The following is a 22,067-nucleotide window of genomic DNA, read 5'->3' as shown; positions in this document are numbered from 1 at the left end:
AACACATCATGCCTATATAATTCTATTCTTCCCTCAAACACATGCCATACATCCATAAACTGTACTCCTTTCACCTCACACAGCTCCATAAGCATACCATTCATGATTTTGGCTCTCTATCTCAACTCATCATTATCATACCTTGGCAATACACTGACAACCTTTCCCACCATATTGTTATCTTTCATACTTCTCAATAACCTCCTGATATTCGCCCTTACATACTCCTTAAGTGCATTTAAATCATTTGTCCTCACAACTGATTTAAATGATCCCTTAATTCTCTTGCTCATTTCCCCCTCATGTCCAACACATGAATTATCTTGCTCATTCTTCCTCCTGGATAGCAGACCTTATGGACTCTCTCACGAACCAATCATCTAACTATGGAACCTTCAAACACTGATATCCTGGAATCACTCTTCATTGCTTTTATCCTTTTTCCTTTCATTCTATTCTTTTGCACAATTTCATTAGTTTCCACTAAACATCTAATATCACTCCACATATTTCTCATTTCATTTTTATTTTCAATAACTGTTTCATCAAATCTTGCATTCTGAAAATTTCACTCTCTGTCTCTTCCGTAGTCATGCTACCTCTCGTTATGCTGCATGTTACTTCTGTTTCTTCATTCATATTTCCTTTTGCTCCCTTATCATTAACTTTCACTTCTACATTCTTGCATTCTTTCACTTCCTCAGTTTCACTAGATTTCATTTCTGTTTCTTTCATTTATGCCATCTTTTATGCTTTCAGTCTGTTTCGCATTGATTATCTCATGATCTAATTGACTTTCTACAAATCCATACTTTCTCTCATCTCCTGTTCATTATCTCCACAAATACATCTTTCACATTTTATCATGCATATATATATATATTACACTCGCAATATTGAACCATTTTTGAAAAGTTTATGTCATTAATACTACTCAATTTTTGCAGTGCTCGCCTAGTTGCACTTGTTGACGCCCATGTGGTTGACCCTGTAAGTACCATCATTGTATTCTGTTTAAAGAAGGCAATTTCAATTAATAAATCACGCAGAAATCATGCTAAAAATTGATACACTATGCTATCAAACATAATAGAACACCACACTAAAATTCCAGCAATATTGCCAATTATTACTCAAAATAGCACTTATCTTTTCCAGAGCTATTTTCCAACACTTTGGTCATCTATGCAGGAGTTTGAGGAAAAGAGTGATGCTAGGAGTCAGTTTTGGGTCTGTTTTTCTTTAGATGATAGTAGTAGTGCCATCAGGATGAGAGAGGTGAAAGTGCACATGAGCACTTTCACCTCTGGCAAGGGACATTTTTTGAAATTAGATTTAGACTTGCTAATGACTGTTTTGCATTTGTACTTTCACATAGGCTGAGTATAAAACTGGGGTTTTGATGATAGACATATGCAGTAAGCTGAATTTTTAATTCAATTGATTTGATGCACTTTCTGTAGAATTACATCATATTAGGAAGACATCACATTAGATAATGGCAATGATGCGAAAGACCCCTGACATGCAGAAATAGAGAGGTTATGATGCCATTGTATAAGGCCTTGATCAGGCCTCATATGGATTATTGTGCACAGATATGGTTGCCGAGTTTTCATGCTGACGAGGATATGTCGGAAAGGGTCCAGAGAAGATTCACAAAGTGGTCAGTAGTCTATGGAATGTGGAGTATGAGGACAGATTGAGAGAATGCAAGTTGAAGAGCCTCGCGAGTAGGAGGAAGGGGGGGGGATGTGATTGAGACATATAAACTAGTCAGGGTTATCGGATCGACATGGAAGAGATTTTTCATAGAATGGGAGTGAGGGGGGGGGGGAGTAGAACAAGAGGCCATTGCTGGAAACTGCATAAGGAAGGTGTGAGCGGAGGAGGTGAGGAGAAGGTTAATTGCATGGAGAGTGTTTGGTGAGTGGAATGCACTGTCTGAGTGTGTTGTGGGTGTAGACACACAATCAATTTAAAGCAATAGTATGTACCTCCCACAATGAGCTTCCGACTCCATGGAGATCAGATGTTAATAATAATAATAATTATTATTATTATTAACATCAGGAAAGATTGAGAAGATGTAATTTGCAGAGTCTGGTGGTCAGGAGGAAGAGGAGAGATATGATAGAGACCTACAAGTTAGTAAGGGGTTGTTATAGGATCAATGCTGGAGAAGTTCTACAGAAAATAGTGGGAGATCAGGGGAGAACCAGAGGTCATCCCCAGAAACTGCATAAAGAGGGTGTGAGTAGGGGAGTGAGAGGCAGGTTTTTTTCGTGCAGAGTTGTAAATGATTGGAATGCCTTGCCTGAGAGTGTGGTGTCTGCAAGGAGTTTGAGTGTGTTTAAGACGTGGTATGATGAGCTATGTGTGTGATAAAAGGGCCTCCCAGATGAGTCTTTGACTCCATGAGGTCTTGGGTTAATAATAATAATAATAACTGTTTTGGAGCATGATGTCATTTAAACATTTAAGTCCAGTATAAATTCCACATAGAAACTGTTGACCAATTATTTTACTGAGTTTAAACTTATTTTAATTTCACATACATGAAAGTAGATTTCATCAAGATAGTGAAATTAAAAAAAAGTTAAACAACAAGCAAATTAATGGAATCATACAGTACCATAGAACATAGACTATTTGAATATTTTTCTAAGTATTGTTTCAACCTTTTGCTAATGTTTCCATTAATTTGTTTATTGTTTAACTCAGTCACTGTGTATATGTGTATGTATATAGTTTATATATATATATATATATATACATATACAGGGTGTTCGGGATAAATTTGACAGTTTCGTAAGGAAAAAGAAAATCTTCTTTGTATCTATTAAATTTAATGAATTGACAAAAAAACATTACAGGCAGAGTTAATTACAATACTATCAACAAGATTTACTCAAAATAACCACCATTAGCATCGATCACAGCTTCAATTCTGCTTCGGAACCTCGAACAAGCTGATGCTACAGTCTCCCTGGGAAGGGCCGCAAAAACTGTTTTAATTTTATCCATTAACTGGGCTTTTGTATTACTGGAAGTGCGATTGGTGTCTTTTTCAACTGCGCCCCATACAAAATAATCCATGGGGTTAAGGTCTGGGGAGTTTGGAGGCCAAACATTTGGACTGGTGAAGTCGTAGAAATTTTCAGACAACCATTTTTGACTTTTCCCAGAGGTGTGGCAAGGGGCCGAATCCTGCTGCCATACATACGGCCTACCATTGGCTACCCTTGTTATCCAGGGCTTGACTACAGTTAGCAACTCCACGAACAAAGCCCGAATTCCAATGCCAGGGTTCTTCAACACCTGTTCCTGCAGATTTGCGAGGAATTCTGCTGTACGAACGCAATCAGATCGTCTGCTAGGGATCTTTCTTCTTGCTACATCCTCGTAGTCACCATTGCAAGTCTCTAGTTCATGCCTGATTGTTTTTACTGTATTCAGGGAGCATTGGGCAGCAGTCGTAATATCCTTATTTTGATGGCGGGCACGAATCATCATGATACAAGTTATTCTCTTCCATGATTCAGGTGGGTTCCAGCTATCCATCCTTTCTGACATCTTGTATATGAATGAAGAAGGGTCCAAACTTTTAAATGAAGAGAAGTGTGTGTTAATACATGTAACTTACGGAAAAATATAATTAATTATAAATATGTCAAATTTATCCCGAACACCCTGTATATATATATATATTTTTTTTTTTTGGTGAGGGAATAAAATTGAGACCTTTGCTAAGAATATTCGTTTCTGCATCCGTTAACATATGAGAAGATTTGTTCACTACAACCTTTTCAGGATTAATACGGGCATCACTATGACCAGATCTGTTTTGTGTCCTTATTAGATTATTAAATTTCTTGATAAGAGTATATATATATATATATATATATATATATATGTGTGTGTGTGTGTGTGTGTGTGTGTGTATGGAGGTTCATTTACTCGGTTGTTAAACATATTTTTTAAAAGAATTGAATGTAAAGAATTGAATTGAATTGAAAAAATTGAAGAATTAATTAATTTAAAAAAAAAAAATATATATATATATATATAAATCTATAAACTCAATAAAATAATTGGTCATCAGTCTCCATATGGAATTCATCATCATCAACAACCATGGGTCCAGTGCCCGTAGATGTCCGATGCCATCGTGATATGATTACTCCGCTACATTCTATTCTGTGCAAGATGACTCAGTCTGTGCATAGAGCCTCTGCACCATCTGACAATGTCATCGCCCCATTCTCTGTTTGGTCTTCCTTTTTTGTTCTTTCCTTCAATCATCCCAAACAGCAGCATTTTTATTTTCCTCTCATCATTCATTCTACATATATGGCCAAAGAGACATAGTTTCCTTTTGATTATTTTCTGGATCAGATTTTCTTTTGGTTGTATTTGTCTGTAGATTTCCTCATTGTTCACTTTCTGGATCCAGCTTATTCTCAAGATCTTTCTATAGCACTTCCTCTCAAATGCTAATATCCTCCTTTCAGATTCTCTCAGGAGTACCCAGGCCTCACATCCATAGAGCATGCTGATGAAGATACAGGTTTCTACAATGCGCAGTTTGGTTTGCATCTTTATAGCTCGTCTATTCCATATTTTGTCTATGGCTTTTAAAATAGTTGTTGCTCTGGTTATTCTAATTTTTATCTCTTTTTTGGGGTCCAAGTTATGTGTCATGTGGCATCCAAGATATGTGAAGTGTTCCACATTTTCCAGTTGAAATCTGTCTATCGTAACTCTGTTCAGTAACTCCTGTTGTCCGAATATCACTGTTTTAGTTTTTTCAAAGTTGACATTTAGTCCATATCTTTTTCCTTCTGTGTATTGTGTTTGCAATGTCTGTTCCAGCCTTGCTGCATCTTCTTCAATCAGGATGATGTCATCTGCAAAGAAGAGGTAGTTTATTCTCATGTCATTTATTGAAATGCCTCCACCTTCTTTTTTAATCTTATCTAGTGTTCTTCCCAGATGTGTGATGAAGATGATTGGTGATATTGGGTCCCCTTGTCTTGTGCCTTGACTAGTGGCAAACCAATCTCCAGTCTCACCTGCTATCCTGATTTTTTAACAAAACGTGCTTGGCTGTTTATATCTTTCAGCAGGCAGATCAATTTATTGTCCACACCACAGGATTCCAAGACAGCCCATGTTATATTTTGGTCAATATTATCGAATACTTTTTGGAAGTCCACAAAACAGCAGCATATCTTTTTGTTCTTTCTTCAAGCTTTCTCTGCTATTAATCTTAGTGCGAGTATCTGTTGCACTGTACTTCGATCTTTTCGAAATCCAGTTTGCTCATCAGGAAGATGTGCCTCCATATGAACCTTCAGGTGTATTGTTAATATTTTCATCTGCACTTTGCCAAGATGACTCATTAATGCAATAGTTCTGTAATTGGTGCATTCTAAAGCACTGCCTTTCTTATGAGGAACAACAACCAAGACCGATTTTTTCCACTCTTTGGGGAACACCCTGATCTCCATATTTCATTACATAGCTTATGCATTTCCAACTGATTCTCCCCCATATTTTAGCATCTTGCCTATTATGTTGTCATCTCCAGAACTCATGTTGTTCTTGAGATGTTTTATAGCCTTATTCACCTCCTCTTCCAATGTGTCATTTTTAAAGATCCCTGCTGGTGGAGAGATTGCTTTTAATTCTTCGATTACTCGCAGTATTATTTAGTTGATTTTTATATAGTTTGCTGCAATATCTTGTCCATCTGTGTATGATTTCTGTCTTGTCCATCAATACTTTACCATTTTCATCTTTGACTGCTACTGATCTTGTTTGCCACTTCCTATTGACATTTCTTATAAGTTTGTAGACCTCTCTAGTTTTGTGGTCTCCAATTACAATTACTGTTCAATGTCTTTCCACTGACCCTCCAACCATTTGGCTTTATCAGATCTTGCTGCTTTCCATACTCCATTGCATTTATGACGGTATAACTCATCTGCTGCCTCTGAATTATCTCTTTTAAGTTTCAGTTCTCTTTTCTCTTGAACCAATTTTAGGGTTTCCTGAGTTATCCATTTCTTGTTGATCTTTTCTCTTTCAGGAATTACTTCCTCTACTGCTTTTTTTTAGCTCTGTAGTCAGTCGTTCTGCTCTTGTATTTATATGTCAATACATCTGTGGGATTGGATGGTATACCAGCTCGTGTCGTAAGTGAAGCAGCTAAAGAATTGTCAGTGCCCTTGACTATTTTGTTTCATTTGAGTCTCGGGTCTGGGTTAGTCCAGAGGGGGTGGAAAGAGAGGAAAATAGTTCCACTGCATAAAGGAGGTTCTAAGACTGCTGTTGTAAATTACCGACCGATTAGCATATCAGGAATCGTTGTCAAGGTCTTGGAGAAATTAGTCAAGAAAAAAATACCGGATTGGATAGATGAAAATGGGATACTGTATTGCGAACAACATGGTTTTGTGAAGGGTAGATCATGCTTCAGTAACTTGCTCAAGTTTTATAATACAGTGATGGCTGAACTGGATAAGGGTAATGGGTTTACAGTGATTCTACTGGACCTTGCTAAGACCTTTGACAGGATACCACATGGAATTCTAATCAGTAAACTGCAGAATATGGGGATGGATATAAGGTTGGTGAGACATATAGGAGGGTGGTTGATGGAGGGATATCAGAGAGCGGTTTATTCAGGAGTAGAATCCAAAAGACGGCTTGTGACTAGAGGTGTGCTGCAGGGTTCTGTTCTTGGACCGCTACTTTTCAATTTGTTCATTAACGATATAGGAAAGGATCTGAGAGGAAGCGTTCACTTGTTTGCTGATGATGTAAAGTTGGGTAGAGCAATAGCGAGTGCACAGGATGTCAAAATTTTGCAAGATGATTTGGATAGTTTGGAAGACTGGGCTAAGGAAAATGGATGTTGATTTAATGTAGCAAAGTGTAAGGTTATGCATTTTGGGGTGAAAAGATTAGCAGCAGTATATCACATTGGTGGAACCATACTCCAGGAGATTGATGAGGCCAGGGATTTGGGAGTATTGGTGGATAGGGAGTTGAAGTTTAGGGGGCACATCGCAAAAGTGGCTAAATCATTCATCAAATCACTTGGTTGCTGAAAAATACTTTAACAAGCAGAGACAAACAAGTTATTGTTCCTCTGTATCGAGCCTTGATAAGATCCCATCTAGACTACTGTGCCCAGATATGGGTGCCAGGGTTTCTTCTTGATGGGGAGGAGGTAGAGAGGATCCCGAGACGAGTGACCAAGATGATAGCAGGTCTGTGGAATGAACCTTATGAGAACAGGTTGAAGATTTGTGGGTTGCAAAAATTGATTGATAGGCAGAAAAGGGGTGATGTGATTGAGACATTCAAGTGAAGAGTTTCTATAAGATTAAGTCAGAAGATATTTTTGAGAATAGGACTGGTGGTGGGAGGACTAGGGGCCATACATGGAAGCTGGGGAAGAATGTGGTTAGCAAGGGTGTTAGAGCTAGGTTTTTTACTTGGAGAGTGGTGAATGAGTGGAATAAGCTGCCAGAGTCTGTTGTGGGTGCTATGATTGTGAATGAGTTGTGAATGTCGAATAGTTGTTCTTGACATGACGTTAGGGCCTGCCTCGAAGAGTCTGTCAACTCCTAGGAGTTGCCCGAAATAATAATAATATTTTGTTTTTCGCTTGGGATCTTAAGCTTAGTTTCCAATGTGTTCTGATACGCTGTTCTTAGCCTGTCTTCAGTTAGTTTTGAGATGTCTCTAGCTTTTTGGAATTTTCCTTTGTACTTCTGTTTCAGTTTTAGCCTTATATTCACAATCACTAAGCTGTGGTCGGAATCAATATCAGTTCCTTGGAATGATCTGCACTGTTGAACTGCTGTAATATATTGGGTTCTCCATTTCTGGTCTATTAATATCAGGTCAATCAAATTCCTGTGTTTGCCATCAAAGGAGCACCAGGTCCATTTACAACAATCTTTTTGTTGGAATTTGGTATTGCAAATCATAGGTTGTTATCTGTTTCAAATTCCAGAAGCATCTCTCCAAGTTCATTTCTTTCTCCATATCCATTTCCCATAACCTTTTCCCATCCTGTGTTATTTGGCAATCTTTGCATTCCAGTCTCCTGCAATGATGAGCATATCCTGCTTCGGCACCTCATCAATTTCTAGTTGTAAATCCCTGTAAAATCTCTCAATATTTTCATCTGCACTCTCTGCAGTGGGCACATATATTTGAATGGTCATGATATTAAATGGTTGGGTACCGAATCTTGCAATCATTATTCTTCCACTAACTGGTTTGTATCCTATCATTGCTTGACAGGCCTTGTTACTTAGCAGGAAATCTACACCTGCTTCATGCTTACTTTCATTTCCTGACCAGAGAACTCTTCCACCATTTGATTCTCCTGACAATGTCCATCTCATTTCTGAAATACCCAATATATCGCATCTGTATTTCTTCATTTCTTCTTGAAGCAACTGCAATTTTCCAGTTGCCCAGAGTGTACGGACATTCCATGTACCAATTGGAAAATTGGTGGAATTCATACTGGACTTAAATGTTTAAGAAGTTCCCCATTCACAGTCACTTTTTAATGACATGCTCCAAAACAGAACTGCAGTGTAGTTTAAATAGTTCCACTAATAACAGATATAAGACTAATAGGGAACAATTAGATCACTCCAAAAATAGTAGCATATACATTAGGGGAATTTGGAAATAATGAAAAAAATATTCAAACATAAGCCACTATTGAAACCAGCTTCCTTTATCTGCTCTTCAAAGATGCACAATTTCCATTATCAGCAATAGAAGCATATATACAAGATATACTGTCAATGTGATCTCTTCTTTTAGATAATATGAAAGATCTATGGAACAAAACAAAGAAGTGAAGAATGCTGGCCTGGTTGGCCAAGTGGATAGCATATCTGCTCTCCAGCCAAAAGGCTGTGGGCATGGATGTTTGTGATTGTTTGTGGAAATACCAGTGGTGGTTGACGGTAGATGGCATTGGTGTAGTTGTGGCCACTTGTTAATTGAATGGTGGAGATGGAGTTGCAGAGCAGGTGTCCTCCCTCGATGAGTCCCTGGACTCCCTGGAGGTGTCAAATAATAATAATAAAGAACACAAAAATTATACATTTATGAATCAATATGGAAAAGTGGACTAGCAGGCAATGCTTGACACCCTTGACACCCATGCAGTGAGATGTAAAAAATCCCTATACTAAACACACCATTTCAAAACATAAAAGGTTATTCTGGGAACCAGCAGATAATCCACAGAACATTCCTAACTTAAAAGACTTAAATTTGGCTGTAAAAAATGCCGAAGATTTGGGAGATTGTCATCCTCCACACAGATATACCAAATATAGAATTGGCTACTTTTGATGCATCCTGAAAGCATAGTCAGATAACTAAGATGAGTGTTCTTAAATATTAAATTCTTGAAATTTTGTGTTTTTATTCAATTATATATTATATGCCTTAATGATCTCAGTGTGATTAATTTTGAAAATGCTCCTAGTAAATGTTTTACATCTTAGCCAAAATATCATTATTTGCTTTTTTACCTTTTGTGTGTGATAATCCATTAAACTTGCATAATAGTATGAGCTTCTGATAGTTAAGACATCAATATATTTTGTTGATACTTAAGTTAATATATTGAGATTCACCTTTTCCTTATATGCAAGAAACTTGTTTACTTCTTTCATTGCTATTCTTCTGTTATTCATTCTTCCTTCCTCTGTACAGCAGATAAACTCTGAAATCTCTTTCCTCCTGCGATCATGTTCTTCTAAACCTAGTTGAACTATATCATGACACAGTTCTGAAAACTGATCCTTAAATCTTTTAATAGTGAAGGTTTTTGAAAAACTAACTGATACATATTTTGGTAATAAAAGTCAACACATATTTCTTTTTTCCCGATCTCAGTTCATTAAAAAAAAAAAAAAAAAAAATTGAGTGAACTCAAACAGAATTTCTGAATATAGCGGCATGTATCACTACTAAAAACAGAACCTACTGTTGTCATCAAATTATGGCATAGCTGTCTGTTGTTTCAAATAACTTTTTATTTTATTATTATTACATAGAGAGAGAGAGAGAGATGATAAATTTGAAAAGCTGGTTATTAAATCTTTTGATAGAAAAAACTGAGAATCTCTGCAACAGTTGTTTCAATCTGTCCAGTATTGTTCATAAATTAGGAAACTCATTAAATAGACTAATAGCCCTGGAAAAGATCCTCTGCAGCATGATATCTGTGAAAGTCTTTAGGTGGTAGATAAATTTCATCACCCAGTGTAAGACCACAGCACTGCTTCCATGAAGCCTAAAATAGTTTTAGCAATAATTGTGATATGAGCAGGTTAACAGATATCTTTCCCATTCAACACTTTTTGCAGGGATAATTATCATAATATAAAAATAGAAACTAAGCAAGGGAATGTAATCTTCAAATCTTGGTGGATATGCAGAAGACAAATAACATAACAGAAACACATAAGATAGTGTGTACTTGTTAAAAAAGAGTGAGTAAGGAAGTCAGATTTTTTACATAGGAGCAGTCAAGGCATTCTGAATGCACTACCACAGAATGCAAGGCATGTGGTGATGGATGAGTTTATGGTAAAATATGGTCTAACCCAGAGAAACTACAACATGCATTTCATAGAGGCCAGTAAGTACTAATCACACAAATGAACGGCAGTCATGTGATAGCCATATTTATGAGAAGAAGTCAGTTGTAGTTAATAATATTATTATTATTAAGAGAGAGCTCCAGGGAATCAGGGACTCATTGAGGGAGGCCAATATACTACACAAACTAGCCATCATACTTATTCTTGAATTCATTCACACTGTTTGCACACAACATCCAAAGGCAATCCATTCCAATCATTATTATTATTATTATCCCAAGTCCTCATGGAGTCAAAGACTCATCTGTGAGCAAGGACCTCCCAGATAAGACACTGTATGATGAGCACACACAGCTCATCATACAGTGTCTTAAACACACAAACTCCTCTTGCAAACACCACACTCTCAGGCAAGGCATTCCAATCATTTACGACTCTGCATGGAAAAAAAAAAAAACCTGCCTCTCATTCCCCTACTCACCCCCTCTTTATACAGTTTCCAGGGATGACTTTTGGTTCTCTCCCGATCTCCCACCATTTTCTGTAGAACTTCCTTGATCCTATAACAACCCCTTACCAACTTGTAGGTCTCTATTATATCTCCCCTCTTCCTCCTGTCCACCAGACTCTGCAAATTATATCTTTTCAATCTTTCCTCATACTCGACATTCCAGGGGTCAGAAACTACTTTAGTCAGTCGCCTTTAGACCCTTTCCAACATCTCTTCATCCTTCTGAAAACCAGGTGACCAAATATGGGCACAATAATCCATGTGTGGACTAATCAAAGCCTTATATGACGGAACAACAATCTCCCTACTTCTACAAGTCAGTGTCCTCTGCATCATTCCCAGAAGCCTTTGTGTTGTCTTCACAATTTTGGCTACGTATCCCCTAAATTTCAGATTCTTATCCACTATCACCCCTAGATCTCTTATTTCCTCCACCTCCAACAATATATCCTCATCAAGCATAAATTCTGCATCCCATCTTTGTTTTCCAAATTTTAAAACCGTACATTTTGCAACATTGAACTCACATCCCCATTTCTGTGCCCAATCACTCAATTTATTCAAGTCTTCTTGTAAGGCCACAACATCTTCTCTGCTCTTCACAGTTCGTCCCAACTTCGCATCATCTGCAAACAACTGAATATCTCCATCCAAATCTTCACCAATATTATTAATATACAAGTTAAACAGTAATGGCACTAAAACAGACCCCTCAGGCACTCCACTAGCGACTTTCCTTTTCCTGCATATCGCTCCCCCATACACAACTTGTTGATACCTATCAGAGTCTGTCTCCAATGCACTAATCGAATATCCAATCCCATCTGCTTTAGTTTGACTGTCAACTTATCATGAGGTTCTCTATCAAAAGCATTTGCAAAATCCAAGTATATTACTGTGTATCCTTCTCCTCTGTCCAAGGAAGCAGTCACTTTATTGTAATAAGTACATAGATTACTAAAACATAACCTCCATTTAGCAAATCCATGCTGACCATCAAAGATAATACCATTGCTGTCAACCCAATTCTGAATCCTAGTTCTCGCATGCTTCTCCAACAACTTAACCACATCACCTGACACACATATGGGCCTACAGTTCGATGTGTGAGTTTGATCACCTCCTTTATAAAGTGGCACAATCTTGCCCTCCTTCCACTCCTTAGGAACTTGACCGAGAGCAAGACTTGAACTAAAAAAAATGTCAGGGCAGGTGTCAACTCCCTGGCACATTCCTTCAAAATACATGGTGATATATTATCAAGTCCCACAGCCTTATTAACCTCATTTGCTAAACTCCCCATACACCTCTTGCTCACTTACAGTCAGTCTCTCCTCCCCATCATCAACTGCTCTCAATCTCTCCATGTAGTCACATTCACAAGATTGAAAGACCCTTATGAACTGCTCATTAAGTATCTCTACCACACATTCTGCAACAGCTGTTATACCATTTTCTCCTATCAATGTCATCCTTCCATAATCATTCTTTCTTTTGCTGGCTACATATCGAAAGAACTCCTTAGGATTCTTTTTGGCTTCATTTAGCTAACTGCTGTTTATGCCTCTCTTTAGCTACCCTTACCAACCAAGTCTTTGCCCAGTCTTTGTAGTCCTCATGGAATTGGTCATCATCATATGTATCAAGGATTTAGGCCTAACATGGCCTGTTCCGGCCTTAGAAGTCATCGTTGAATCGTTTAAGAGGACGTCCTGGTTTTCTTTTTTCTAATGGCTTGTACTTTAAGGCTTGTTTTAGTAATCTTTCTGTTTTCATTCTTTGAATGTGTTCCATCCATTTATGTTTATATTTTTTAATTTTTTCTATTACTGGTTCTCGGTTTAATTCTTTCATAATATCTTCGTTTCTTTTGTGATCAAATAGGGTATACTTTCAGTTTTTCTCATAAACTTCATTTCTGCTGTTGTTAATCTTTGTTTATCTTTTTGTTTTATTGTCCAGATTTCGCTTCCATACACTAAGACCGGTAAGGCTAATGTATTGTATACTTTTAGCCTGGTTTGTTTTTGAACTAGGTTTGGTTTAAATATAGAGTTAATTACACCTGTTATTTTTAAATATTTTACAATTTTTACGTTTATATCTTTTTCATTTTCATATGTGATCATACATCCTAGGTAGTTAAATGAATTCACCTGTTCTAAGATCTTGTTATCTATTACTATTTTAGTTCTTGCTGGATCTTGTCATTTAAAGGCCACAGTTTTTGATTTTTCCGTTGATATTATCATACCATAATCTTTGGATATCTCATTTAGATTTAAAATAGCTTTCTGTAAGTTATCTTCAGAATTTGTAATTATTATTTGGTCGTCTACAAAGAGGAGAGTGTTTAAGTTAACTGTAGGTGAAAGTTTAATTCCTAGATGTAAATTTTTACTCCATTTTATTATTATTTCATTTAAGTAGATATTAAAAAGAGTTGCTGAGAGGGGACATCCCTGTTGGACCCCTTGGTTTATCTCTCTTGTATATGATAGCTCGTGATTTAATCTTATTTGTATTTGATTATTTTCGTATATACTTGTGATAGCTTTTAGGATATTATTTGGTATTTGTCTTTCTTTTAATATGTTAAATAATATGTTTCTTTTAACTTTGTCAAATGCTTTTTCAAAGTCAATAAATGCAATATGTGTTTCTAAATTATATTCTCTTCTTTTCTCTATTATTAATTTTCTAAATCCATTCTGTACCTCTAGAATAAAGTTTTCGGAATATTTCATTAGTTTGTTATTTAAGATTCTGCTATATATTTTGTAACAGGAATTTAGTATACTGATACCACTATAGTTTTTAGGGTCATCTCTATTACCTTTCTTAAAGATTGGAATCACAATTGCTTTTTTCCATTCTATTGGGGGGATACCAGTTGAGTAAATTTTATTTAAAAATAATAAGAGTCTTAAATATAAAGAGCCAATAAGCTTCATTTCGGCAATATAAACAATATTTTAAATTAAGGGGATATAAAATCCACATTGTTTTAAAACTGAATAAGAAACTCAAAGATTGGAATCAGAGAGTTTCAAGCCGAATATAGTAAACTATAAAGTATCGGCGATCACTAGCGTGAGCTAATGCAAGTGACCCTAGTACGTAGTACAATACCGGACAACTCGTTGCAAAGGTGGGGAAAGTTCAGATCGCTATTCTTAGGTATTTTCCATAATGTAAAAACACATTTCCTAGGAAATGTATGCTGTTATTACATTATGGAGGGAGGTCACTACCCAGACCGGTTTTAGCCTTTTTTGAGGCATCATCAGTGAGTAGCTAGACCATAATACCAAAGTGTATAGCGAAAAGAACTTATATACTCTGCTATATGAGTTTCCAAAGAGGTGCAACCATTAAGTTACTTAAATATAAAGAGCTAATAAGCTTCATTTCGGTGATATAAACAATATTTTAAATTAAGGGGATATAAAATCCACATTGTTTTAAAACTGAATAAGAAACTCAAAGATTGGAATCAGAGAGTTTCATGCCGAATATAGTAAACTATAAAGTATCGGCGATCACTAGCGTGAGCTAATGCAAGTGACCCTAGTACATAGTACAATATTGTACTACATACTACATACTAGGGTCACTTGCATCAGCTCACGCTAGTGATCGCCGATACTTTATAGTTTACTATATTCGGCATGAAACTCTCTGATTCCAATCTTTGAGTTTCTTATTCGGTTTTAAAACAATGTGGATTTTATATCCCCTTAATTTAAAATAAGAGTCTTTCTTTGAATCTTGTTCCTGCATATTTATATAGTTCTGAACCTAGCTTATCTTCTCCAGGTGATTTTCCGTTTCTTGTTTCTTTCAGGCTGATTTCTAATTCTTCTTCAGTTATTTCCTTTTCATTTTCGTTAATTGTTTGCCAGCTGTCTTTTTTAAAATATTTGTCTGTCCACAGTTCTGTGTAGTAATTTAGAAATTCTTCTAATTTCAATTCAGTGTTTAATTTTATGTTTTCTTTGTTATCTGCATTTAGGTGTTTCAAAATCTTAATATACATTGGGTCTTATTTTATATAAATCATGTTCTAAATTAGAAACAAATTTATTCCATGATTCTCTTCTATGTCTTTTTCTGACTTCTCTTTTAGCTATGGCTCTTATTCTTTTATATTCTATTTCATCTTCTAATCTTTTACTGCTTAACCATTTGTGATAGGCTTCTTTTTTCTTTTTGATTATTTCTTTGATTGTATCATCCCAGATCTTTAGTTTTTTTCTTTTATTGAATTTTTTTGGTCTTTCCTAAGCTTTCATTTGCTGCTGCATTTAGTATCGTTTTTATATTAAGCCATTCTATTTCTATTTCTTCATTTTGTTTTATTTTATCTAGATATTGGTTAATTCTTTGTTCATATAGCCATTGTACATTTGTGTCATTCAATAGTCTAGTTTTATAAACAAATGTTTCAATTTTTCTTTCTGTTCTTGTTACTTGTAGCCATTTAGGTGGTAATTTTAATTTTATTTTAACAAGGAAGTGGTCACTGCTTATTTCATATCCTCTGTGAACTCTAACATCTAGTGAAAATTTTGATGTCTTTTCATTTAATATGAAGTAATATAATATTGATTTCCATCTTCTTGCTGCCCACGTATATTTATGTATGTCTTTATGTTTATAGAAGGAATTCATTATTTTTAGGTTATTATAAACTACAAAGTCAATCAATTTTTTACCATTTCTGTTTACAGTGTGTTCTCCATGTATTCCTATATTATTATTAATTTTCGTGTTTCCAATTATTGCATTTAAGTCTCCTGCTAAAATTATGTAATCATTTTTATTTATTTTATTATATATGTTTTGTAGCTGATTATAAAAATCAATATTATCCTGTTCTCTTCCTTCTTCATGGAATTGGTTATTTGCTAAAACATAACACCCTCATTAAACCCATGTTGCTCATTGCAAAGTAGAAATTCAGTGTCAACCCATTTCTGAATGTCAGTCCTAACCAATTTTTCCAAAATTTTCACCACCACTCCTGAGATACTAATTGGTCGATAGTTGGATACATCGATCTTTACATCACCCTTGTGCAATGGAATTACCATAAATTCTTTTCATTCCTGCAGAATCTTTCCTATTCTGAGACTCATATTAAACAGCCTGGTCAAAGGAATAGACAGTTCTGCTGAACACTCTTTTGGCACATGTGCTGCTATCTCATCAGTCCCTGTTGCTGAAATCTTATTCAGTTTGTGCAACAGCTCTAATACCTCGTCATCATACACCTGAGTTTCTCTATACGGTGAAGAGGTAGAAGTGAGCTCAATGTCATGTACAACAGGTTGATAACTTTTAACAAAATGGACACTTATTAGTTGAACAACCTCTTCTGCATCTGTAATCCTAACACAATCTGGATTTAGAAGAGTTATTCTTTCATATTCATTCTTTCTTTTACTTGCAGCATATCAACAGAATTCTTGTGGGTTGTCTTTAGCACACAGAGCCAGTTTCTTTTCATACTCAGACTTTGCTGTCTGTACAACAGTTGTGACTATTCTAGCCTGCTGCTTATAATTTTCATAATGCACATCATTCTTATGCACACTGTATTTCTTCCACATCATTCTTTTATTATGAATCACTTGCTTAATAAGATTACACATCCATTTGACATCTATCCTATTTATTCTTTGAAGAACTTCCAGGACACACTCTGATATCGCATAATTTAAGTATGGTTTAAATGCTTCCCATTTTATTAGTTAAATATTATCACCACTATGGAGTCAGTAGTCATCATGGTAGATCTCGTTCAATTGGCAATGCATATGTTATATTGTACCATAAGTTTTCATACTCTGTGCAATCACAATCTTCTGGCAATGCATCCCACTCACTTAATATCTACATATCAAAAAATCTGTTTCCTATTCTTTTGCTCAGATAACTTTATAATGTTAAGGGATCAAAGTTTTGCAAGCGTATGGAAATAATCTCTTCCATATTTGGCAACAGTTGCCTGGAGAAAGTATTGGAATGCGACCTAATGTAGAGTCACAGAAAATAGATCATCTTGGGAGGAATGTTGAGGATATGTATGTAAATTCAATTAGGATGTGTAGACATACTAGTGATAGGAATGTAAATGAGCACAGTTATGAATCTGCTGAATGGATGGACAACACTTTGGGTTTGGGTATTTTGAGTCTGCATGTATGGAGAAAGAGAAAGTTACCCAGATGGGTAAAGTCGACTGTAGATTTAAGTATAAGAAAAAGCAAGGAAGTTTGCTATATCTATATGCAAATGCCACGTGCATTGAAAACAAAGTCATTGAGTTTGTTGCTTTGGTGAATATGTTGTCACTTAAAATTGTTGCCATTAGTAAAACCTCATTCCCAGAATTGAATGTTGTAAACCAGAATAGGGCAAAGGATATAGTATTTTCAGGAATGACAGAAGAGATAGGAGAGGGAGTACTGCTAATGATATTAAGCAACTTGAGTCTGGTGTATAAGCACATGAAAACTATAATGGTAATAATTTCCCATGTAGCACTAATCATGTTGGAGGCTTAATGGATTTTTTACAACACTCAGAAAGGATTAAAGAAGAATTTAATGCTTCCTATATTTCGTCCTAGTCACTAGGACATCGACGGGGATTACAAAAATAACTAATGTAACATGTACACAAATATCAAACAATACTCAGCCCAACCACGTGGGTGACACTAAAGTCCTATCTAGGCGGAGCGCCCTCTAAGGGCAGTTGTAAGTGGCCTGGAATGTAAGGCGAGACTTCTGGTGATGAGTGTTTCCCAAATCTTCGGAAGCTTAATGCAACCGTATTTATTAAGGTTTGGTTGAATTTTGAGAGCTGCTGCTGCTTCTAAGAAAAGTCTCTCTTTCTTGAATTTGCTGTGATGGAGCATGGTGGTTTTCTTCCATGATACCCAGTGGGTGGTGTCCAAGACATGGTCTGCCAAGCCTGAATGACCATAGTTGTGTTTACAGATGTAAGACTTGTGTTCCTCTAGGCGGATGGATGCTGATCTGCCTGTCTGTCCAAAGTATGCCAGCTTACAGGAACAGGGTACTTTGCAAACTCCAGGCAGAGAGAGAGAGAGAGAGAGGAGGGAGCTGATCTTTAGTAGAACAGATAAGGGTAGCAAGTTTGCGGTGGGGCTTATATGCTGTGTGTAGGTTATACTTTTTTAGAATCTTGGCTATTTTTTCGGATGTGCCATGGATGTAGGGTATGGTGATGGCATTTTTAAATTCTTGTTGACGAGAAGGACGGAGAATGGGGGAGGAACTGATTATTTTTTTGATACTGTGATCACTGTAGTCATTGGAGAGGAAGGTGTTGTGTATGTGGTTAAGCTCAGTAGTGAGGGCGGTTCCACTGGAACAAAGATTGTGAACTCTACTGGTAAGAGTTTTAATAATGCCATATTGTTGAGAGGGGTGGTGGTGGGAGAGTTTGTGAATGTATCTGCCTGTGTGTGTGGGTTTTCTGTATACAGTGAAGGCAAGTGTATCATTAGGCAGGGGTGTGACTAAGGTGTCTAGGAAGGGTAAACAATTGTTCTTTTCCTTTTCCATAGTAAACTGGATTCTTGGATGTAGGCTATTGAGATGACTGAGGAAGGAGTCTAACGTGTCTGGGCCATGAGGCCAAATAGAGAACACATCATCTACATATCTTAGCCAGATAGGTTTGAGTGGGGCTGAGTCTATGGCTCATTTTTCGAAATCTTCCATATAGAAATTAGCAAGAGGGGGAGAGAGGGGGGGGAACCCATGGCGGTTCCCTCTATCTGCTTGTAGATTTTGTTCTTCCAAGAAAAATACCCAGAGTTAATGGCAAAGGAAAAGAGATCTAAGATGTCAGATGGAAAAACATTTTCTAAGAGAGTTAAGGTGTCAGTTAAGGGAATATTGGTAAACAAAGAGGAGATATCAAAGCTTACCAATATGTCTGTGTTATTCAAGGTTAAATTTTCTACGAGGGCTTTAAAGTGGGTCGAGTTTTTTATATAGGAAGAGGATCTTCCAGTGAGGGGGGTCAGAGAGTTGGCCAGCTGTTTAGACAGTCTATAGCAAGGTGCATTGGTGGCATCTACTATAGGTCTGAGTGGGGAATTGGGTTCGTGTATTTTTGGTAAACCGTATATTCGGGGGGGATGGGAGCGGAAAGGTTTAAGTTTTTTCGTGGTGTCAGGGGGCCAGGAAGATACTTTTTTAAGTAAGATTTTTAATTTCTTAACTTGTGTTTTTGTGGGATCGTGTTCTAGCGGGATGTAGGTAGCGCGATCGCGGAGGATAATGTTCATTTTACGATTGTATTCACTCACTTCTATTGTTTGATATTTGTGTACATGTTACATTAGTTATTTTTGTAATCCCCGTCGATGTCCTAGTGACTAGGACGAAATATACGAAGCATTAAATTCTTTTTTAATCCTTTCTGAGTGTTGTAAAAAATCCATTAAGCCTCCAACATGATGTCTTCACAGCACTTAAGCCTCTACACACGCATGTAGCACTAAGTTTGAAGCTATCTGAAGTGGAGGCTAACAGGATGAAATATATGGTGGGGTGTTGCTACAGGCAATTCATATGCTGGGGATGAACTTTAGCCTGATTACCCTGGTACCAAATGAACAATTATTATGGGCAACTTAAATTATCTGAATATTGATTGGAATCAAAGAAAACTCATGATAAGAACAAAGAAGAATTTATTGATTTGTTAAGTGACAACTTTATCCAGCATTATGTGAAAGAAGCAACTTGAGGACAAAGAGTGTTAAATTTGATTATAGCATCATAAGGTCTCTTAGTTAAGGATGTGAATATTTTGCCATCAGCTGGTGCAGCGATCATGCTGTACTGCCTTGGGAAATAGCCAGCTATATGGATGTCCCAATCAGGACATGTTATACACTGAACTACAAATCTGAAAATGATGACAAACTCAGAGAATACTATCTTTAGTTCCACGATATTAGTTATTGAATGGGAAAGATATGAGTAGTGTATGGGAAGCTTTTGAAAAGATGCAATATCTGAATGTGTTCCAGAGGTCAAAGAATACAAAATGGGAGTGAAATAGATGTGCAATCTCATTAAACAAGAGATCCATAAGAAGATGGCATGGAAGGAATATGTGAGAATAACAGTGAGAAGAGTTATGAAATAATTATAAAGCTCAGACCAGAAAAAGTTGAGTATTGTATAGAAAGCTTAGTTGCAGTATGAAAAGAAATTGGCTGCCAAGCTAAAGACAACCCAGAAGAATTTTATTGTTATGCTACAAGTAAAAGAAAGAATAGCTTTAGTGAATGCAGACAGTACCCTAGTATAAGAAGCAGATGAGGTAATTCAAATAATGAGTGCCCACTTCACTAAGATCTATCGACATGGTGTATGCAACATTATACTAGATGAAGTGATAGGAGTTCGCAAGAATGAGGTTCTAGAGCTGCTGCATAACCTGGATAAGAATTTGGTGGGACAGGTGGGATATCAGCATGCATGCTAAAGGAATGTTTAGCTGAACTGGCTAGGCCCTTGACATGATTATATAATTTCAGTTCTTAACTCAGGAAAGATCCCACAGGAATGGAAAGAACGTATTATAAATGTATGCTACAAAGACAATATTAGGATTATGCAATGAAGATTATGAGGATTGATTGAGAGTATATGGACTGCAGACACTGGTAGATAGACAGAAGAAAGAGGAATGATATGATAGAAGTCTATAAACTTTTGAGATGTTACAGGATATCAGTATAAATTTTTCATTATGTGGAAGGTAGGGAGAATACAGTGGGCATCTGTAGAAGTTAAGTTTGTGTGTAGTTAAGAAAGGAGTAGGAGCTAAATTTTTCTCTCACGGAGTTGTGAGTCAGTGGAACAATTTGCTGTTGAAGTAGTAAATGCATTTAGTGTGAAAGAGTTTAATGAATGAAAGATATGAGAGCTGGTGTGGGGTGATGTATGGCCTCCCACAGTGAGTCCTTGACTCCTTGGAGGTCTAATTAATAATATAGATACTACTACTAGTTAAACTCTTTGATGAAATTGATATTGTATGCTTTAAGGGAACATGAGTTGTAGACATTACTGAAATGAATAGCAGTTGGTATATATAAAACATAACTCCACCATGGGATCCTTAGGGGTCTCATGCCAGTCCCAAGCCTGGATAAAGGAGGCAGGGTCGTTCAGATGAGTGTCGATTTTCTGACTGTAAAGAAAAAACATGATTGTTATCTGATGCCTATACAATCAACAGCTACAACATGCCGGCTCGGGCGTTGCCTGGATAAACAAGGTCCGCGATACCAATCGAGCGATCGGGGTTGGATCGAAAAGTGGGATACCAAAAGGAAACAGAAACTGAAACTAACAGAACTGTTATCAGTAGGAATGGAATGTGCGGACACTCTGGATGTCAGGAAAATTAGAACTACTTCGTGAGGAAATGAAGAGATATTGGTGGGATATGCTAGGATTGGCAGAGATGAGATGGACATCATCTGGAGAGATCAATGGATGCGAAGTAATATGGTCAGGACATGACACCATGCACGAAGCAGGAGTTGGCTTCCTTCTTAGCAAAACAGCTCGAGAGGCACTGTTAGGCTATAGACCAGTTAATGAACGAATCATAGTAGCAAGATTTCGGGCAAAACCATTCAACATATCAATAGTCCAGATATATGCACCCACATCTGACAGCACAGATGAGGATATTCACTTATTCTACAAACATCTGACAGAGACAATAGAAACACTACCAAAGCAAGATGTGCTAATTATTGAAGGAGATTGGAATGCCAAAGTTGGAATAGATAATGATGGTTGGGAAAGAGTCATGGGAAAATA

At 36.7% G+C, this 22,067-nt stretch overlaps 1 protein-coding gene across 4 annotated transcripts in view; it reads right to left on the bottom strand.

The window, feature by feature from the left end:
• Nucleotides 1-22,067, bottom strand: part of LOC150094869 (dynein regulatory complex subunit 3-like) — a 304,780-nt gene that overhangs the window by 78,466 nt on the left and 204,247 nt on the right. For all 4 annotated transcript variants that reach the window (XM_090411304.1, XM_090411301.1, XM_090411303.1 and 1 more), the window contains one exon: nt 9,690-9,864. In XM_090411304.1, coding sequence (XP_090267430.1) covers nt 9,690-9,864 — 175 coding nt within the window. The remainder of the gene's footprint in view (nt 1-9,689; nt 9,865-22,067) is intronic.

Source organism: Typopeltis vanoorti, chromosome 21 (assembly GCF_054136105.1).
Source record: "Typopeltis vanoorti isolate ZY-2024b chromosome 21, IOZ_Tvanoo_1.0, whole genome shotgun sequence".
NCBI lineage: Eukaryota > Metazoa > Arthropoda > Arachnida > Uropygi > Thelyphonidae > Typopeltis > Typopeltis vanoorti.
Note: the sequence above shows the minus strand (reverse complement) of the source record. Positions and strands in the feature narration are given on the sequence as shown.